The sequence below is a fragment of the Amblyomma mixtum genome, chromosome 5 (genome assembly GCF_055824585.1).
Source record: "Amblyomma mixtum isolate Tamu chromosome 5, ASM5582458v1, whole genome shotgun sequence".
In the NCBI taxonomy this organism is placed as follows: Eukaryota; Metazoa; Arthropoda; class Arachnida; order Ixodida; family Ixodidae; genus Amblyomma; species Amblyomma mixtum.
Window position 1 is genome coordinate 53,107,452 of NC_143016.1, and position 14,229 is coordinate 53,121,680.

A 14,229-nucleotide genomic window follows, 5' to 3' on the forward strand; every position below is an offset into this window, starting at 1 on the left:
GGAGGATGAGTGGACCTCATGCAGTCAGTCGCCTCTCCAGGACTCAAATTTCAGGGGTTCCTTAAGTATCCCACGGTATTGGTCAACAGCGAACCCAGTGAACTAGACGCTATAGAAGGGCTGCACAATTTTTTTTGCAAGCTCAGATTTTTCTCATGTGCAAGCATTATCATTGGAAGTGCACCTGCTGTTGTTGGGAGCCAAGGAGTTCTTGAGAAAAGTACATATCTGTTTCAACTTTGTATTCAAGTCTGTTTATTCGTTTCTTGCACTTGATTCAAACAAACAGGTGCCCAGGAGAACAGCCTTGCATTAAGCAAAGATTCCCTAGACGGGGATATGTTTTTAGGTTTCAGCAAATGCAGTGTGGATGGTTTCATGATATCAGAACCAAATACTGCTACACCATGACAAAAGGTAAAAAAGAAGAGACCTGTGTTTGGGATGGTTAGCCATGGTCCTGCATTTGAGTCAGCTGAATCGCACCTGCTGCCAGCATAAAATCTCCAAAGTCATTGCACATTCACCACCAAGCTGGTAGCAGAGGTAATAGCTTTGCTTCCAGCGGCCACTGCAATTCTTAGCTGAAATACAAACCAACATGCAGTACCATGCCATTGCAGGCCTGCCCCAAACGCAGGTCTCACCACTGATACTTCTGCGTCTTATTACTAAGGTAAGATGAGCATTATGAGAGCATGTTTACACATATGAAGTGAGTAAAGAAAAAAAAAGGTGGCAGCTGGGTGTTGATAGCAATCAGCAGGCAAGTCAGGAAAAGAAGTTTTCCTGATGGCAGTTTATGTGGAATCTCTGCAAAGCACTAATTTAACTGACCTATAAAGTGGCTCGAAATGCAGTTTGGTCTAAATTTAGTTTACGGTACTGAAAGTGAAAACGTATTGGAAGAACAGCACTGACAGGCAAAAACCCCTCCCACCCCATGATGCTCTGAGTATGTCAAAGAAATAACCTGAACAAGCCACGACCACAGTGGACAAATATCAAACATAAGACATGGAAGTCTGTTCCAAGCAAAACATGCACAAGTAAAGTACAGCTGCACAACTATTTCCCCCGCCCCAGACTCCCAGACATAGAAATAAAAAAAAAAAGGAATTGTTCTGTCGTACCTGCGACAATAGTGCTAAAAACTGATCTTTCTTGCACCTGACATTGTTTTGTTCCTGGGGGGCCTGAGGGTGTACGTCTGTTATGTTGTGTTCGAGATAATGACAGACGGTCACTGCTCTACGGCCATCTTGGTCCGCATAGTTAACCTCTCAGAAGCCTCACAAAAAGAAAAAAAGATCATTTTCCAGCAGAGTCGCTAAACACTTTTGCAGCAGACATGAGGTATCACTCTGCTGCGCTAGTTGATAGAGAGCACAGTCTGTCCACCACGCAGGTTGTTTCTGACCAGCAATGGAAGCAGGATCGTCAGTGCAATGATGGCAATGGCAATGGTGTTGACAAAGATTCCTTGCTCAGGGAGGTCTGGGTAGTTTGGTGCTCCATTGACACCACTGGAATAAAAATTTACACAGAAAGTCAGCAGCTGTGCTGGCCACAGACATGAGAAACAATAAACTAGCAGTGTAATGCCATTCATGTAATGCACACTCACTTGAATCGGCCCTTGGCTGTCTGCATGAGGCCTGTGACGCAGGCAGCTGCCGCTGTGCTGAAAATGATGAGGCCGAAGTTGGTGTGGATCGGCACCAGGCGTTGCCGGTAGGTCACAGTGGCTTTGTCGCAGCACAGCAGCACCAGGAATGACACGAACCCCACGATGAACTGAAACGATATATGAAGACCGGAGCGGTCGCAGCTTCCGCACGTTGGGGTGCATTTCCCACTTGGAACACAGTTACCTCGGATATGGCCTGAAATGCATTCGTTTAAGTGCCGCTTACCTTGGCTAGGTAGGCTATAATTTTAAAAATCAAACTCTTCAAAGTAATTGAGTGTCTAGCATGTGCATAACCTTCCCTGCGCAGCACATTCAGCGAAGAGCTGTCCGACTGCGACAGCTGCCTGTGATACACGGTATGACCATGCCGACTACGCCTAGAATAGCTATGATACAGAGGCTTTGCCACTATGCAGCAATGAAAATTGGCCTATGTGGCAGTAAAAAGGGAGCAACCTGTCCTCTAAGCAACTCCCTTTTAGGAACAGAGTATGCTTTTTAAGTCGGGGAGGGGGGGGGGGGTAAATTTTGATGTTTAAATATATGGAATGCTTACTCTTGGCAACAGAGGCATATTCCCATCGCTCAGCATAGTAACGATGCAGTTTACAACGAAAGGAGGCTTCTAAACGTGGAGCTGGAGATCGGGTTAGCAGTTAGAGACTGAAACCTTGGTTTAAAAGTTTCGTAACTGCTAGAATTTTGCATGTTCTGATAAGTGAATTCATTTCCGTAACCAATCGTAAATATTCTGCGTTTTATTTGATGAAAATCTGCCCCTGGGCTTGGGCAGCATACCCTGCTCATAAGGGGAGCGCTCTAGAGGTCAGCTTACTCTTCTTACTCCCATACAGGCTAATTCATGTACTTTTCTGGTGTACTAGGAGTTTGCACAAGAACGGAAAAAAAAAAAATGGCCTGGCTTAGCTTATGGTTAAGCCTAGGATGCGAAGCATAGTTTTGCGGTCTGGCGAGCCGCCCTCTCCCTGGCCGACATCTCGCTGCTCAACTGACTCAACGAGTGCGTCGCCTTTTGCGTGACGTCAGTACCTCCTAGCGGTAGGAGCGGGAGTTAGGCCGCACGCGGAGGCTGCGCGTCCGCAAGCGAGCGCACGAGGCCCCAGCTTTCACAGCTGTCGTGACGTCATATCACGTGGTGCGCCGATGAAGGTCAAGTGGTAGCTACGCGGCCGTGCGCGGCGCAGCAAGGAAGAGCTCGGTTGTGCGAGTAATATGCTTCGCATAAAAGATACAACGTTCGGCACAAAAGCACGGACGAGATGCATTCATGCAAGCGGCAGCACACTACAGCCACGCGCCTCACGCTGGCGCGCCGCTCGCTCTCGGTCGCTAGGCCTAGCGTGCTTCGCATCGAAACGAAAATGCAGCAGAAGGAGCTGCGGAGCTAGCCGCCGCTTACTGTGCAAGGCTAATCATTGTTACCGACAACACCATAACCTCATTAAAAATGTCAGGTACGATTTGTTTCCGCAACGCCTTCGGCAGCAAAACGAGCGGAAAACCAGGCCAGGCGAGAGCCGCCTCGCGCACCGACGGCCGCGGGTCGCACGCGCGCGAAGCGCTGTTCCGAATCGTCGGCCAAACCGTCTCCAAGGTCGAGCGCTGAATCGCATCGCCCCGCGCACATACTTCCACCTAAATTCTTATTCAGAATACAGTCTAGCCTGGATATATCGAATTATTGGCCATATCGAACGCAGATTATCCCCTTGAAAACCCTGTGTAAATGAGTAGAAAAATCGCGCGGTACATCGAACTCCAATTTCGCCGGTCGTTCGATACAGCGAACTCCGCGCCGCGCCTCTGCAAGTGGTGCTTCTCCTAACGGCCCTCTTCGATCACTTTTCGTGCGCGGAGGCGGGTCGGCTGCGCGGTCTTGGGCACCTGCTGTCGGCGCTAGCGCTGCGAAACGCGTGGGGTGTGCTTTAGGGTGGCTTTTGATCTCTTGTAGTCGTTCTCTGTCATGCGGTGAAGCCAACCTAACTAACGCTTAACATAGCGTGCTTCGCTTGCGTTGCGGAATGAAGCGATTAAGCGAAACTTTAATGAGTGATTATTCTCTTTATAGGTGGTGTACTGGATTAGACATCTTATGATAGGCAGTGGCTATTTTCAAAGAACCGTCCGCTGCGCATTCGATGCAAAGCTGGTTGGGCCTAGCAACGCATAGCGAGCGCTGCATGCGCTGTCAGCATGCCGACGAGCGGCACGTCGCTGCAATAAGCGCGTCACTATACTTAGCTTTCACATAACTGCAGCGTAAAAAAAGACAAACACAAATGAAGAAAACACGACACGGACAGGTGTTTTCTTCCTTTGTGCTCGTCTTTTTTTACGCTGCAGTTAAATGGAAGCAAAGTAACAAAGCTCGTTTTACTAAAGCACTATACTTGGGTGCAATGTATTCTTGATCCAAGGTTACAGGTAAGCTTATGTGCTGTCATTCTTTATATTTGGAATTATCGATATATCGAACTATTTTGCGATACACTTCTAGTTCGGTATATCCGAATTCGACTAACTCGAATTCGGAATTCGGGCCGTACTAGGAGAAAATCTGGAAAGAAAAGAAGTACGGACCTAAATGAGGTATACGAGTGTGTTCGCTGTAAACCGAACACACTCCTACTCTTCGCAGGCAAGTATGTGTGCGGTTCTGCAGCGCAAATGCAGGGGCGTCGATCAGTATGCACTATTTGTTACGCATAAAATAACAGGAGCTTACACGTTCACTTATATGAAGGAAGCGAGGTTGGCCATGGCAATATTTGTTAACCCTACTTCGCTAGTTAAAGATTACCTGCAATGCGAAGAGTCCCATAGTTCCGAGGCCGATCCACGAGTGCAAGCTGTAGAAGTGCTTGGGGTCGGCGTTCGAGTTGTGCGCCATGAAGGCGGACACTATGCCGATTGTGATGGCCGATATGGACAGCACGAAGAAGATGGTGTGCAGAAGCTTGTTGTAGATCTTCTTGCAGCATGTGAAGCTGCGGTACACCAGCATCGCTGCAGAAACAGGAAACACCACCTGTTGAAACTCACCCGTGGCTGTGCGAAAAAGATTAACTTAACTTTTTACAGAGCACGCATAAGGCCGATGAACCTAAAGATCGACGAGGTACAAATGAAGTGTCAAATGATACTCAAACAGTCCAATGTGTGCTCCCCATGTAGTTTTGACGCTCGCGACGACGCAGTCCGCTTAAGCCCTTGATGCATGAAACCTACAGGCGGTTACTATGCATGCTTAACGGCGTTAGATACAGAACCGCAGACTGAACGTGCCCGAACGCATTCGATACGCAGCGATAATTTCATGCTGACGTCAAGCGCTCTGTTTCCCTGCGCTTCATCCGCTCCCTTCTCGCCGACGAACCTTTCTTGCATGGTTCCTATTTTCGATCGCCCTTCTCGCTGTTACGATTCAAGTCGATGCGTCACCTATCGGCGTTGCTGAGACGTCCCAGCCCAAGAAACGGGCGAGGAGAAAAAATTACGGACGATTTAGCGTGGTTAGACCAAATGCAAATTAGCTGCGCTAGTACTTCGGTTTTCACTTAAAAGATCAGAAAGGCTTCAGATAAAGATCGGCGAATCGGTGAGTGGGGGTTTTGGAGGGGGGGGGGGGGATCGGAGGGGGGGTTTTGGAGGGGGGGGGGGATTCATAGATCGCTGGGAGTCCACACACTACTCCTGGCGCAGTGCTTAAAAGTGATGCGCCGCTTCCTTACGATGAGGACTACCGATGACGAAGCAAATGGCGGCACAAAATGTAGACTCCCTTCTACTGATTATGTCGCTACGCCATCTACTGAATCTGCCACAAAGTTCCATTCAGCTGAAGCGCTTGTCGCGGGCTCGTATCAGTAGAGTCGGCTATCGTCTATAGCACCATCTCTCAATGGCAGTATATTGATTGGCTTATTGGTTTATGCTGGTTTAACGTCCCAAAGCGACTCAGGCTATAAGGGACGCCGCAGTGAAGGGCTCCGGAAATTTCGACCACCCGGGGTTCTTTAACGTGCACTGACATCGCACAGTACACGGGCCTCTAGAATTTCGCCTCCATCGAAATTCGGCCGCCGCGGCCGGGATCGAACCCGCGTCTTTCGGGTCAGCAACCGAGCGCCGAAACCACTGAGCCGCCGCGGCGGGGCTCAATGGCAGAGTATTATCTTCATGGATCGTTACTCTATGATCCTTTTTCCTGCATAAGCCCCCCTCTAGTTGCATTAATTACATCGCTAGATTTAGGCCAACAGCATGCCTTGCCCCTGTCTAGAAGGACCCCCTCACCCGCTACTTGTATTATAACTTGATTTTTTATTAGGGCCATTAGTTTTTCTTTCCGGGATCGAAAGCACGGTCACGACTTCCTCCCTGTTGAGTGGAAGGCCCAGTGCTACACAAGCAAACGGGGGTGTTAGAGGAATACCAGTATATAAGATACAGTTGAACGCTTGCCATTAGATGACGGAGAAGTCACTGAAAGGTGCAAGGGGAATGAGGGGGCTTTCAAGACTGATCTAAGCATTGTCTCTGTGCGTCAGTCTACCTCTGCCCTGTTGCCTAGGTAGGTTTAGCTTCCCGTGCAGTGGTGCACCAATCAGGTCCTCACTACGCACCATGTCCGTTGAGGAAGATGAAGCCTCCGGTCATGAGGATGTAGTGCAGGTTGAACTGCTTCTTGATGTCGTTGGCCCACGCGACGCCGCCCTGGTAGTTGAAGACCCAGTAGATGAGCAGCGTAATGGTGCCGAACAGCAGCACCTCGGCCAGGAAGAGCAGCAGGTAGAAGAGCGCCTTCATGGCCGCAGACTCCGTGGCAGCCTTGGAGGCCGCCGCGCCAGCACCTCCGGCCTCGCCGCCGCCGCCGCTACGCTGACCGTTGCTGGCCGACTGCTGCTGCTGCTTTCTGCGAAGCGAGGCAGGACGCGTACACTCCATTAGTCACCGAACTACATTCGAACGAATTCGGCAACTTATCGGCAGCGGCAGGGTTTCTCCCGCTCAGAGGGAAAGTACCCTTCAGAGCGGCCGCACGAGTGACACTGAGTGCAAGTTTTCAAAGAACTGAGTTCCATCTCATTTAGACGCGTGCAGCCCAGTCGTGTATAGCCCGATCCGCCATTACTTTATCCGCAATAAAAGTTGGAGGGGTGCACTACAATATGGTGCTGGGCTGATTGGTTAGCGTGCTTTTAAACTAACAGCGCAACAACAGACAATTACCCAAACACGATGGCGTGCAAAGTGACGAGCACTGATGCGTGTCGTTTCCGATTTCTGTCGTTGTCTGTGGTTGTGCGATTTTGTAGTTAAAAAGGATGGAATACGCCACAGTATCATGCAACTTTACACGAACGCACGCACGCACGGGGGAGGAGGATGACAAAGGCGTCCTCGGAATTCCATGTCGTGAAGCCCTCTCAGGACAATGTGGAGCCTCAAACATAAGTTCATGTTTTCAAAACGTACAAAGGCGCAGTCTACAGTATCAACCGTTCATCAGTTCTCAGCAAAATGTGTGGTGTAATGTTTAGTTTCCTATTGGATCGCAGGCATAGCTCAATAGTTAAAGCAAAGCTAGAATCAGAGTTTTTCAGGCTAAGGTGACATCTTGGTATGGCCGCTCGTCCTGCATTTTTTTTTTGTGCTATTCAGATGCAAATGAACTCAATAGAGCGGGCAGGACATCCCAGTGTTGCAGTGACAGCTGTGACAGTTACTCTATATTCCGTGACAGCTATACTCGTGGTTTCTTTTTCACAGCTTGCGTGTATAATATTCCGCAATGAAGCTTCCTCCGATTTCAGTCGAACATGAGAAACAAGATAAAGCCTGAACCACCGTGGCCTGAACGCCACTATGAAAAGAATAGGGGTGTGCCAATATTACTTTTTTAAAACCCAGTCGAATGCGAATTGAACATTTGTAATATTCGCTACCTGTGCCAATATTCGTGCAAAACGAGCAGTCCTGCTAATTATTGAACAGCCAGCGTCGGCGCTACGGTACGGTGTTGTAACTACACGCAACACTAATATCTACCAAGGGATGGCGCAACACAGTCAGTATATTAACTCGGACAGTCAGCTTAGACGTATAGGAAAATTACCCTTTGCTATTGATGACTAAAAAAAAAAAACTAGAGCCACATCTCTCGACATGAGACATATGACAGCTAAGTTTGAACCATAGCCTCCGAGATTCGGGCATGAAGACAGGACTTGTTGACCTTGCCTGAGCCCTACCACGTCGTCCATTCTTAGAGGCCACGCATAAGCATTATGAACGCCGCCACAAGAGTGGACCGCGTCGCTGTGCGAAACCTATATCTCGCCCACACTGACTGTGTGTGGGCCCTGTTTTTGTAACAGTCATCTTAGGAAAATGCGGCGGGCCTTAATCGAACCTCGCGCCAATTATTTGAAAGCTTGAGAACATATTCGATTCATTTCGAATAATTTTGAACATACACTACTTGATTCTTTAGAATAATCGAGTATAGGAGGATATTCGACTTGCTATTCGAAATTTTCGAATACGAGTATCCAACAACAAAAACAAATTAGCAGACGGTTTAATGTCGCGCAGCAGCACTAGACACTGTGGGCACTTAAGGTCTTGATGTGCTGTGAATGTGAAAGCATCCTTTGACCTAAACGCCGTTACCATAAAGGCCTTTACCCGGTAGGCCTTCACCATTGAAGCCTTTACCCGACCCAAGTGTTCCCTTCATCCAGGCCACCACCTAGAAGAAGGCCTCCCAGGCTGCCCACAACCCGGTGGTTAGGGGACGTACGTGTGCCCGAAATCGGAAAATACGCCTAGTAATGTTACCGCACTAAAAAAGTGATGCAGACTTGCTTGGCGTTCGGACTGCTCTAGAAAAAAAAAAATCGGTAAACATATATCGTATGCACTCGATGAAGGGCCACGTTCGTGTATGGGTCACTATACCCCTCTCGTGCAGTCGATTAGAACCGAATATGAATTTGTTTACGTGGAGCGATCAGGAACCGAAGCGCCAGATACAGCATCTGGATGAATGGTATCAATAAAGAAGTTTCCCCAAAATATACAGTTTCGAAATTTAACCGAAAGCGGCAGTTTTCGGGTAAAGGCCGCAGCCCACCAAGACCGCAAAATAAAATAAAGTGCGGCTCTTAGTCGACTGCATGCAGTATTTACGATAAGCTGCACCGAGCGAAACTACTCCGTTTATAGAGAGCAGCATTTGTTTTGTGCCATGGTTACGTAAACAGTTATATAAAAAACACACACACACGGCGTTTACGCAATATGCACCAGCGCCGATATCGGCAAGTTCCTGCGATATCAGGCAGGTAAGAGGAGTGCTGATAAAAATTTCTGTAAACTTCCCGGCGGGTTTTCTATCAGACACTGGTTCGGTTTTCTCGCTGCAACTCAGGTGGAGTCTTTGCGACTGAGACGAAATAAACGGAGAAAAGCCGGAGCACAGGGCAGCTTCACGTGGCTGATACGCCGTAAGTAACGACAAAAAAAAAAAAAAATTCAGTGCGTCCAGCCTAAACCCATGCCGTATCTAGAGCATCCGCGCTACCAAGATTTTTTCCAAGGCCGCGCAACAATTGCATCATCAGGGCGCACCCTCGGTATGCCTCGCTGACTGCACCCGCGAAGCAATTTCCTAGTTTCGCTCGAAAAGCGCACGCGCGGTGGAAGAAATGTTAGGGGGGGCGTGGAAGCCAAGTGAGGAAGAATCGGCAGCGCATGTGGCCATTGCTCAGAACCTACGCGAACGGAAAACAAGGTCGGGCCGCTTAGCAACGCGCGGGCAGCCGCTGCAGCCGGGTGCAGCACGGGGCGGACAATCGGATACACGAGTCGCTCTGATTCGCCCTTTCGCGAGCGTCCCGAAGAACGCCGGCAATTCGCGATGCGAACGCCAGCGCGAAGACGCCCCGATGCCTTTTTTCTTTTTGTTACGTGGCGCCTGGCGGCCGGCTTCGCCGCTCACTCATGTGTGGCCTTGAGCGAGTACAACAGCGTCATGTTCGCAGCCGCGCCCGCCTTCAATGCACGCGGAACTGGCGTCTCGTCCGAGTTTTCACAATAGGAATACGGAATGCTCAGGTCAAGACCTGCCGGGGAGGAAATAGAAAATGGGTGTGAGCTAGGATTATTTTCAATTTTAGACGGAGCGATGCGGGCTTTTTACATGTGCGTTCTTCGCTCAGGGAACCTATAGCAATAGGCAACACTGGCTTTTGTGTTGCGCATGCTCTCCTGAAGTCGCTCAATGCGACATTCACGAACGCCGTAACATGGACTGACCTCGACCCGCACGTGTACCTCTATCATTCGAACTGGCCCACAGTTATCAGAGCTTAGTATTTAGATGCAGCCCGAAACAGGATCCGCTGCTGCTGGTTATATACACTTGCATACAATTTGAGTAAGCGGCGATCTAGGCGCATAGCTTTGCTATCCGCCGGTAGTTTGAAACCACGCTTGGAGGTGAAATTTTGACTTGACTTCTCATGTGTGTGAGTGAGACCGGACGATCGTTGGCAAACATCGCCCGGATTGTTATCTGAGCGTCCCTGAGAGCTACCGTCCCCGACAGCACATTGCCGAATTCTACATGCAAGTTGCCCTTACTTGGCCTTCAACGCAAGGCTAATCCCACCAGCAGCTTACAACAATCTTAACTTGGCCTTCAAGGATTCTGGATGGATGTTGCAAAGTTACTTGTCAAGAAAACAAGGACAGTAAAGTTTCTCGTGTCTTTAGACGTCGGATTATTGATGTAGGGTCATCATCGGCCCAGTGGCTAAGGTTGAAACTGGCGCAGTGTGTGCGAATATTCTAATATAGACCCTAATAACCTTCGATACGTCAAACGAATCAGTGGATGAACTTCGAACTTATTCTAACTGGGCCTAATATATTCCCAGTTTTTCGAATACTTTTCGAATGACTGGCACGGAATTCGTACAAGGCCCGTCGTAGTTTTCTTCGAATGCTCCAACGGGACCTACACCGGCGCAATCCATTCGTGTGGCGGCGCTCGTAATGCTCGCACATGCATGGACTCCGAGACCTGACGATGCGACAGGGCTCACGTAGACTCAGCAGACCCTGACTTCTTGCCCGATCTCAGAGGCCATGCCTCACACGTATTTCGCCCCGTGTCATCTACTGAGATATGGTGCTCGTTTATTCGCTATTTTCATCAGTAGCAAAAGGAAGTTTTCTATACATGAAACATGAAGCTCATAGATTTTATATAGTGACCTCGTGCTGCATCCGGTAGTTAACTCCACATGTTACAGCGCTGGACCGCAGTGCTGAATATTCGCGCAAGTAGCGTAGCGTAGCAAAAGTACCGTAGATTCGTATTCGATTCCGTTTTGCCAAATAACTGTTAATAACCAACGTCTGCGACATTGAAAAGTTCCGTCGTGGAAAAAAAAAAAAAACACGTGCATTAGTCTTCTTGTGCAGTGTAAAGGTAAAATAAACAACGTACGCACCAAACGTTTTTGGTCAAAGCTGCAAGTCAAGCCTCCAAAGGCACCAAATAAATAACCGGGATTCCTTCAGTGAGCAGTATAAAGTATAGATCGGGCACAGGCGCATTGAAAGGCTTCGAAACGCGAAGCGTGTATAGTGCTATCGCCACTGCGGACGCTTAAAGGGACACTGAGGAGAAATTGAAGTTGGCTTGTATCGACAGAATACCAGCTCCTGATTACAAAAACGCCACTCATACTGACAACAAAGCTCTTGTAACGTAGAAAAGAGCAAGAACCAAAATACAGGTATCGCCGCCACAGGCCAAACTCGCAAGTACAAGCGTCATGACGTCATATAACAAAACAGTGTTGCTAGAACCAATGGTTCTAGCAACGCTAGGACACGAGAAGCACAAATCACTGAGGCGCAGCCAATGCATGCGCAAATCTCCTTGACGTCGCCAGATGGCGCCACGTGCCGGGCAGCTACGCGCTCGCCTGAAGCATCGGGACCAATCAGCGCCTGCTCGCCGGCGTTAGGCGGGCTCCCGGTATTCCGCTAGCGGTATCAAGGTACACGGTATGCTAAAGGTGTCTATTTGCGAGAACTTCGTTGACGACTTCGAGAACGAGATCCATCGTAACGCTCGCAAAACGCCGGTGCAAACGTAAGCGAAGCGACTGTAGCGACGGCCGCAATAGCCGATAGATGCCTTCAACGTGCGGCCGGCGGTAGCTTTCTTTTCGGCTGCTGCTAGGCCGCACTGCTGGCTGTCAGAAATCACGGAGTCTGCATCACGTCATGTCACGTCATGTTTCACGTCACTTAGTCCTCTGTCGTCATAGCCGAATCCCAAGTTTGAATCACAGCGGCGGGAAAAACCTTTTCAACTTCGAATCCAAATTTCTTAGAAATAAATGCATTTTTCGCTGCCGGCCAAGTGGCAACAAAGCCATGACATGCCGAACTATCGGATTTTGCTATAAAAAATATATTAATAGTGCTCTCCTCAGTGTCCCTTTAAAGATTAGCGCATTAAGTTTCTTGAACAGCGCTATAGTATATGGTTCATTCCTTTAAAGTGAAACCATAGTGTAGGTCTCAGCAGAGGTTTAGGCACCGATGCTGAAGGGAAGGCTCGACTAAGAGCTTGTACTCGATAATGTATAGCTTGTTTGTGCAATGTGGTAGACTCGATCGCTTAAATACTCCAAAGGAAACAGCCGTTCTCAGATGGAACGGCCCCAATAAATATTCCTCTGCCAATACGAGCTCTCGGCTGACGAACCCTGCAGCTCAGGGTAACAGCCTTTATCTCTCTACCTGCTTATTCTCTCGCCGCAACTAAAGATGCAACAAACTGCATCGCAACAAAGAGACGCAACTGAGATGCTCGCAGGCACTCGGCAAGAAAGCAGGATCGGCTGACTGACTCCATGCGATTAGACACCATCACGAGCCAAAGGTGATGGAATATGTTTAACGCGCTCAGAGTCGATCGTCTGCTCAGACGAACGTGTGCTTTCTCAATTACAAGTCTGCTGTTCAGACCTTAAAGACATAGTATGCCGCACAGAATCGAGTCCAGTGCAGCGGTCGACGCACCACGCTTTCCGCCGATAACTTTTTATCAGTTTCTAGACGGGGGCGTGAGGGGAAAAGCAAATATCCGGAAAACCATTTCCCGAACATCGGTGCCGATAAACCCGCCCAGCGCAGCGTCGCAAGCCGGAGGTTGTACCCGGCTGCGGCTGTGCTCGGTGCCGGAAATTTGACAAAAACGCCACATGTGCACACACAGGCGCGTACGCTATAAAACACTCAAAGCAGGCTGTCGAGTTCGCAGTTAAGAAAAATAAAAAGATATCCCAGGAACGGATAAGAAGAACCAAAGAGCAAGGAACAGAACGATGAAATAAACATCAGGGGCCGAGCAAAGCATTACACGAAGGAGGAAAAAAAATAACCAAACCGAAAGAACGCAAGTGTTGGAAGTCAGAGCGCACCGAACATCGCATGCCCACATGGTGAGAAGAACGTCAGTGATGAACCGAACAGAACAGCGAAGAATGAGTGCCGAAGAAACTTAGAGGAGTGGACACCAAACGAGCCAAATAAAGGGGGATAGGATAGCACACACACATGTGCCATTATAATGTAGCGTGTACTCACCTCGCGCGATACTCGTGCCGACTGTGCCTGGAACGACACAAACCACGAGTCAGGTAGTCAGGACTCTGTCGCACACAGCTGCACACGACATACGATTGACGGCAACGATCAGAGAATGGTTTCGCCCAGCCCCGCAATCAGTCGGATATATTCCACGATAAGGTCAGCACAATGACGCACCAGCCATAGGTGCCGATTGTAGTCGCGACACGATACCGATACCCTTTGTGCTTAGTGGCATTCTTGCTGACAAATACGAATTTTTATATATGAGCGTCGCTTATGGCGTCTATGACAGTTGTAACTGCCTCTGCAGGCTTCGAGGCGCAACTTTTCCCAAACAAATTTCGTAACTCACTTACCGTGCGTCGAAATTCCAATGATGCGCATTACGCAATTCTATTGTTTCGCTTTAGGCACGGAGTAGCAAGAGGAATTTGGGGAGGAGATAGCAAGAGTGCTCAGAGCACACACACGCGCGCAATGAATAAAACACGTTATACCTCTCAATATACGCACTGTAATCGCAATAGAGCATATGCATAAAACTTCCAAGCCAGAACGGTCCGTCGGAACAAGGCTCTTCTTTTGCAGGCTGTCATCGTTAAGTCATATTGGTGGAACGTTAGGTGCCAGAAATTTCCTAATAGTGCGACTCCTTCGGTCGTAGAAAAGCGGTGGCTGGTATACGATGCCTACTTTCACAACGGTATTTTAACTGTGTTGTGATTTTCACGCATGGGGTATAACGAGTCATTAACGCGGCAAGAACTTGGACGGAACAAATTTGTTCGTCAGCGCTAGGACGGGACTTCTTGAATACAGCTCTACTAATC

The 14,229-nt window shown here is 48.8% G+C and overlaps 1 protein-coding gene across 7 annotated transcripts in view; it reads right to left on the reverse strand.

Moving 5' to 3' along the window:
• Positions 1-227: 227 nt before the first annotated feature.
• The window catches only part of nemy (cytochrome b561 family member no extended memory), a 164,201-nt gene continuing 150,199 nt past the window's right edge, over positions 228-14,229 (reverse strand). For 4 of the 7 annotated variants that reach the window (XM_089544445.1, XM_089544444.1, XM_089544443.1 and 1 more), the window contains exons 2-5: positions 6,340-6,629; positions 4,515-4,720; positions 1,628-1,797; positions 228-1,526 (exon numbers count right to left, since the gene is read on the reverse strand). In XM_089544445.1, the coding sequence (XP_089400571.1) occupies positions 1,373-1,526; positions 1,628-1,797; positions 4,515-4,720; positions 6,340-6,629 (820 nt within the window). In that variant the 3' untranslated portion in view covers positions 228-1,372. Of the gene's footprint in view, positions 1,527-1,627; positions 1,798-4,514; positions 4,721-6,339; positions 6,630-13,393; positions 13,472-14,229 lie in introns of all 7 variants that reach the window. The other 3 variants (XM_089544440.1, XM_089544439.1, XM_089544438.1) reach the window with 2 other exon arrangements.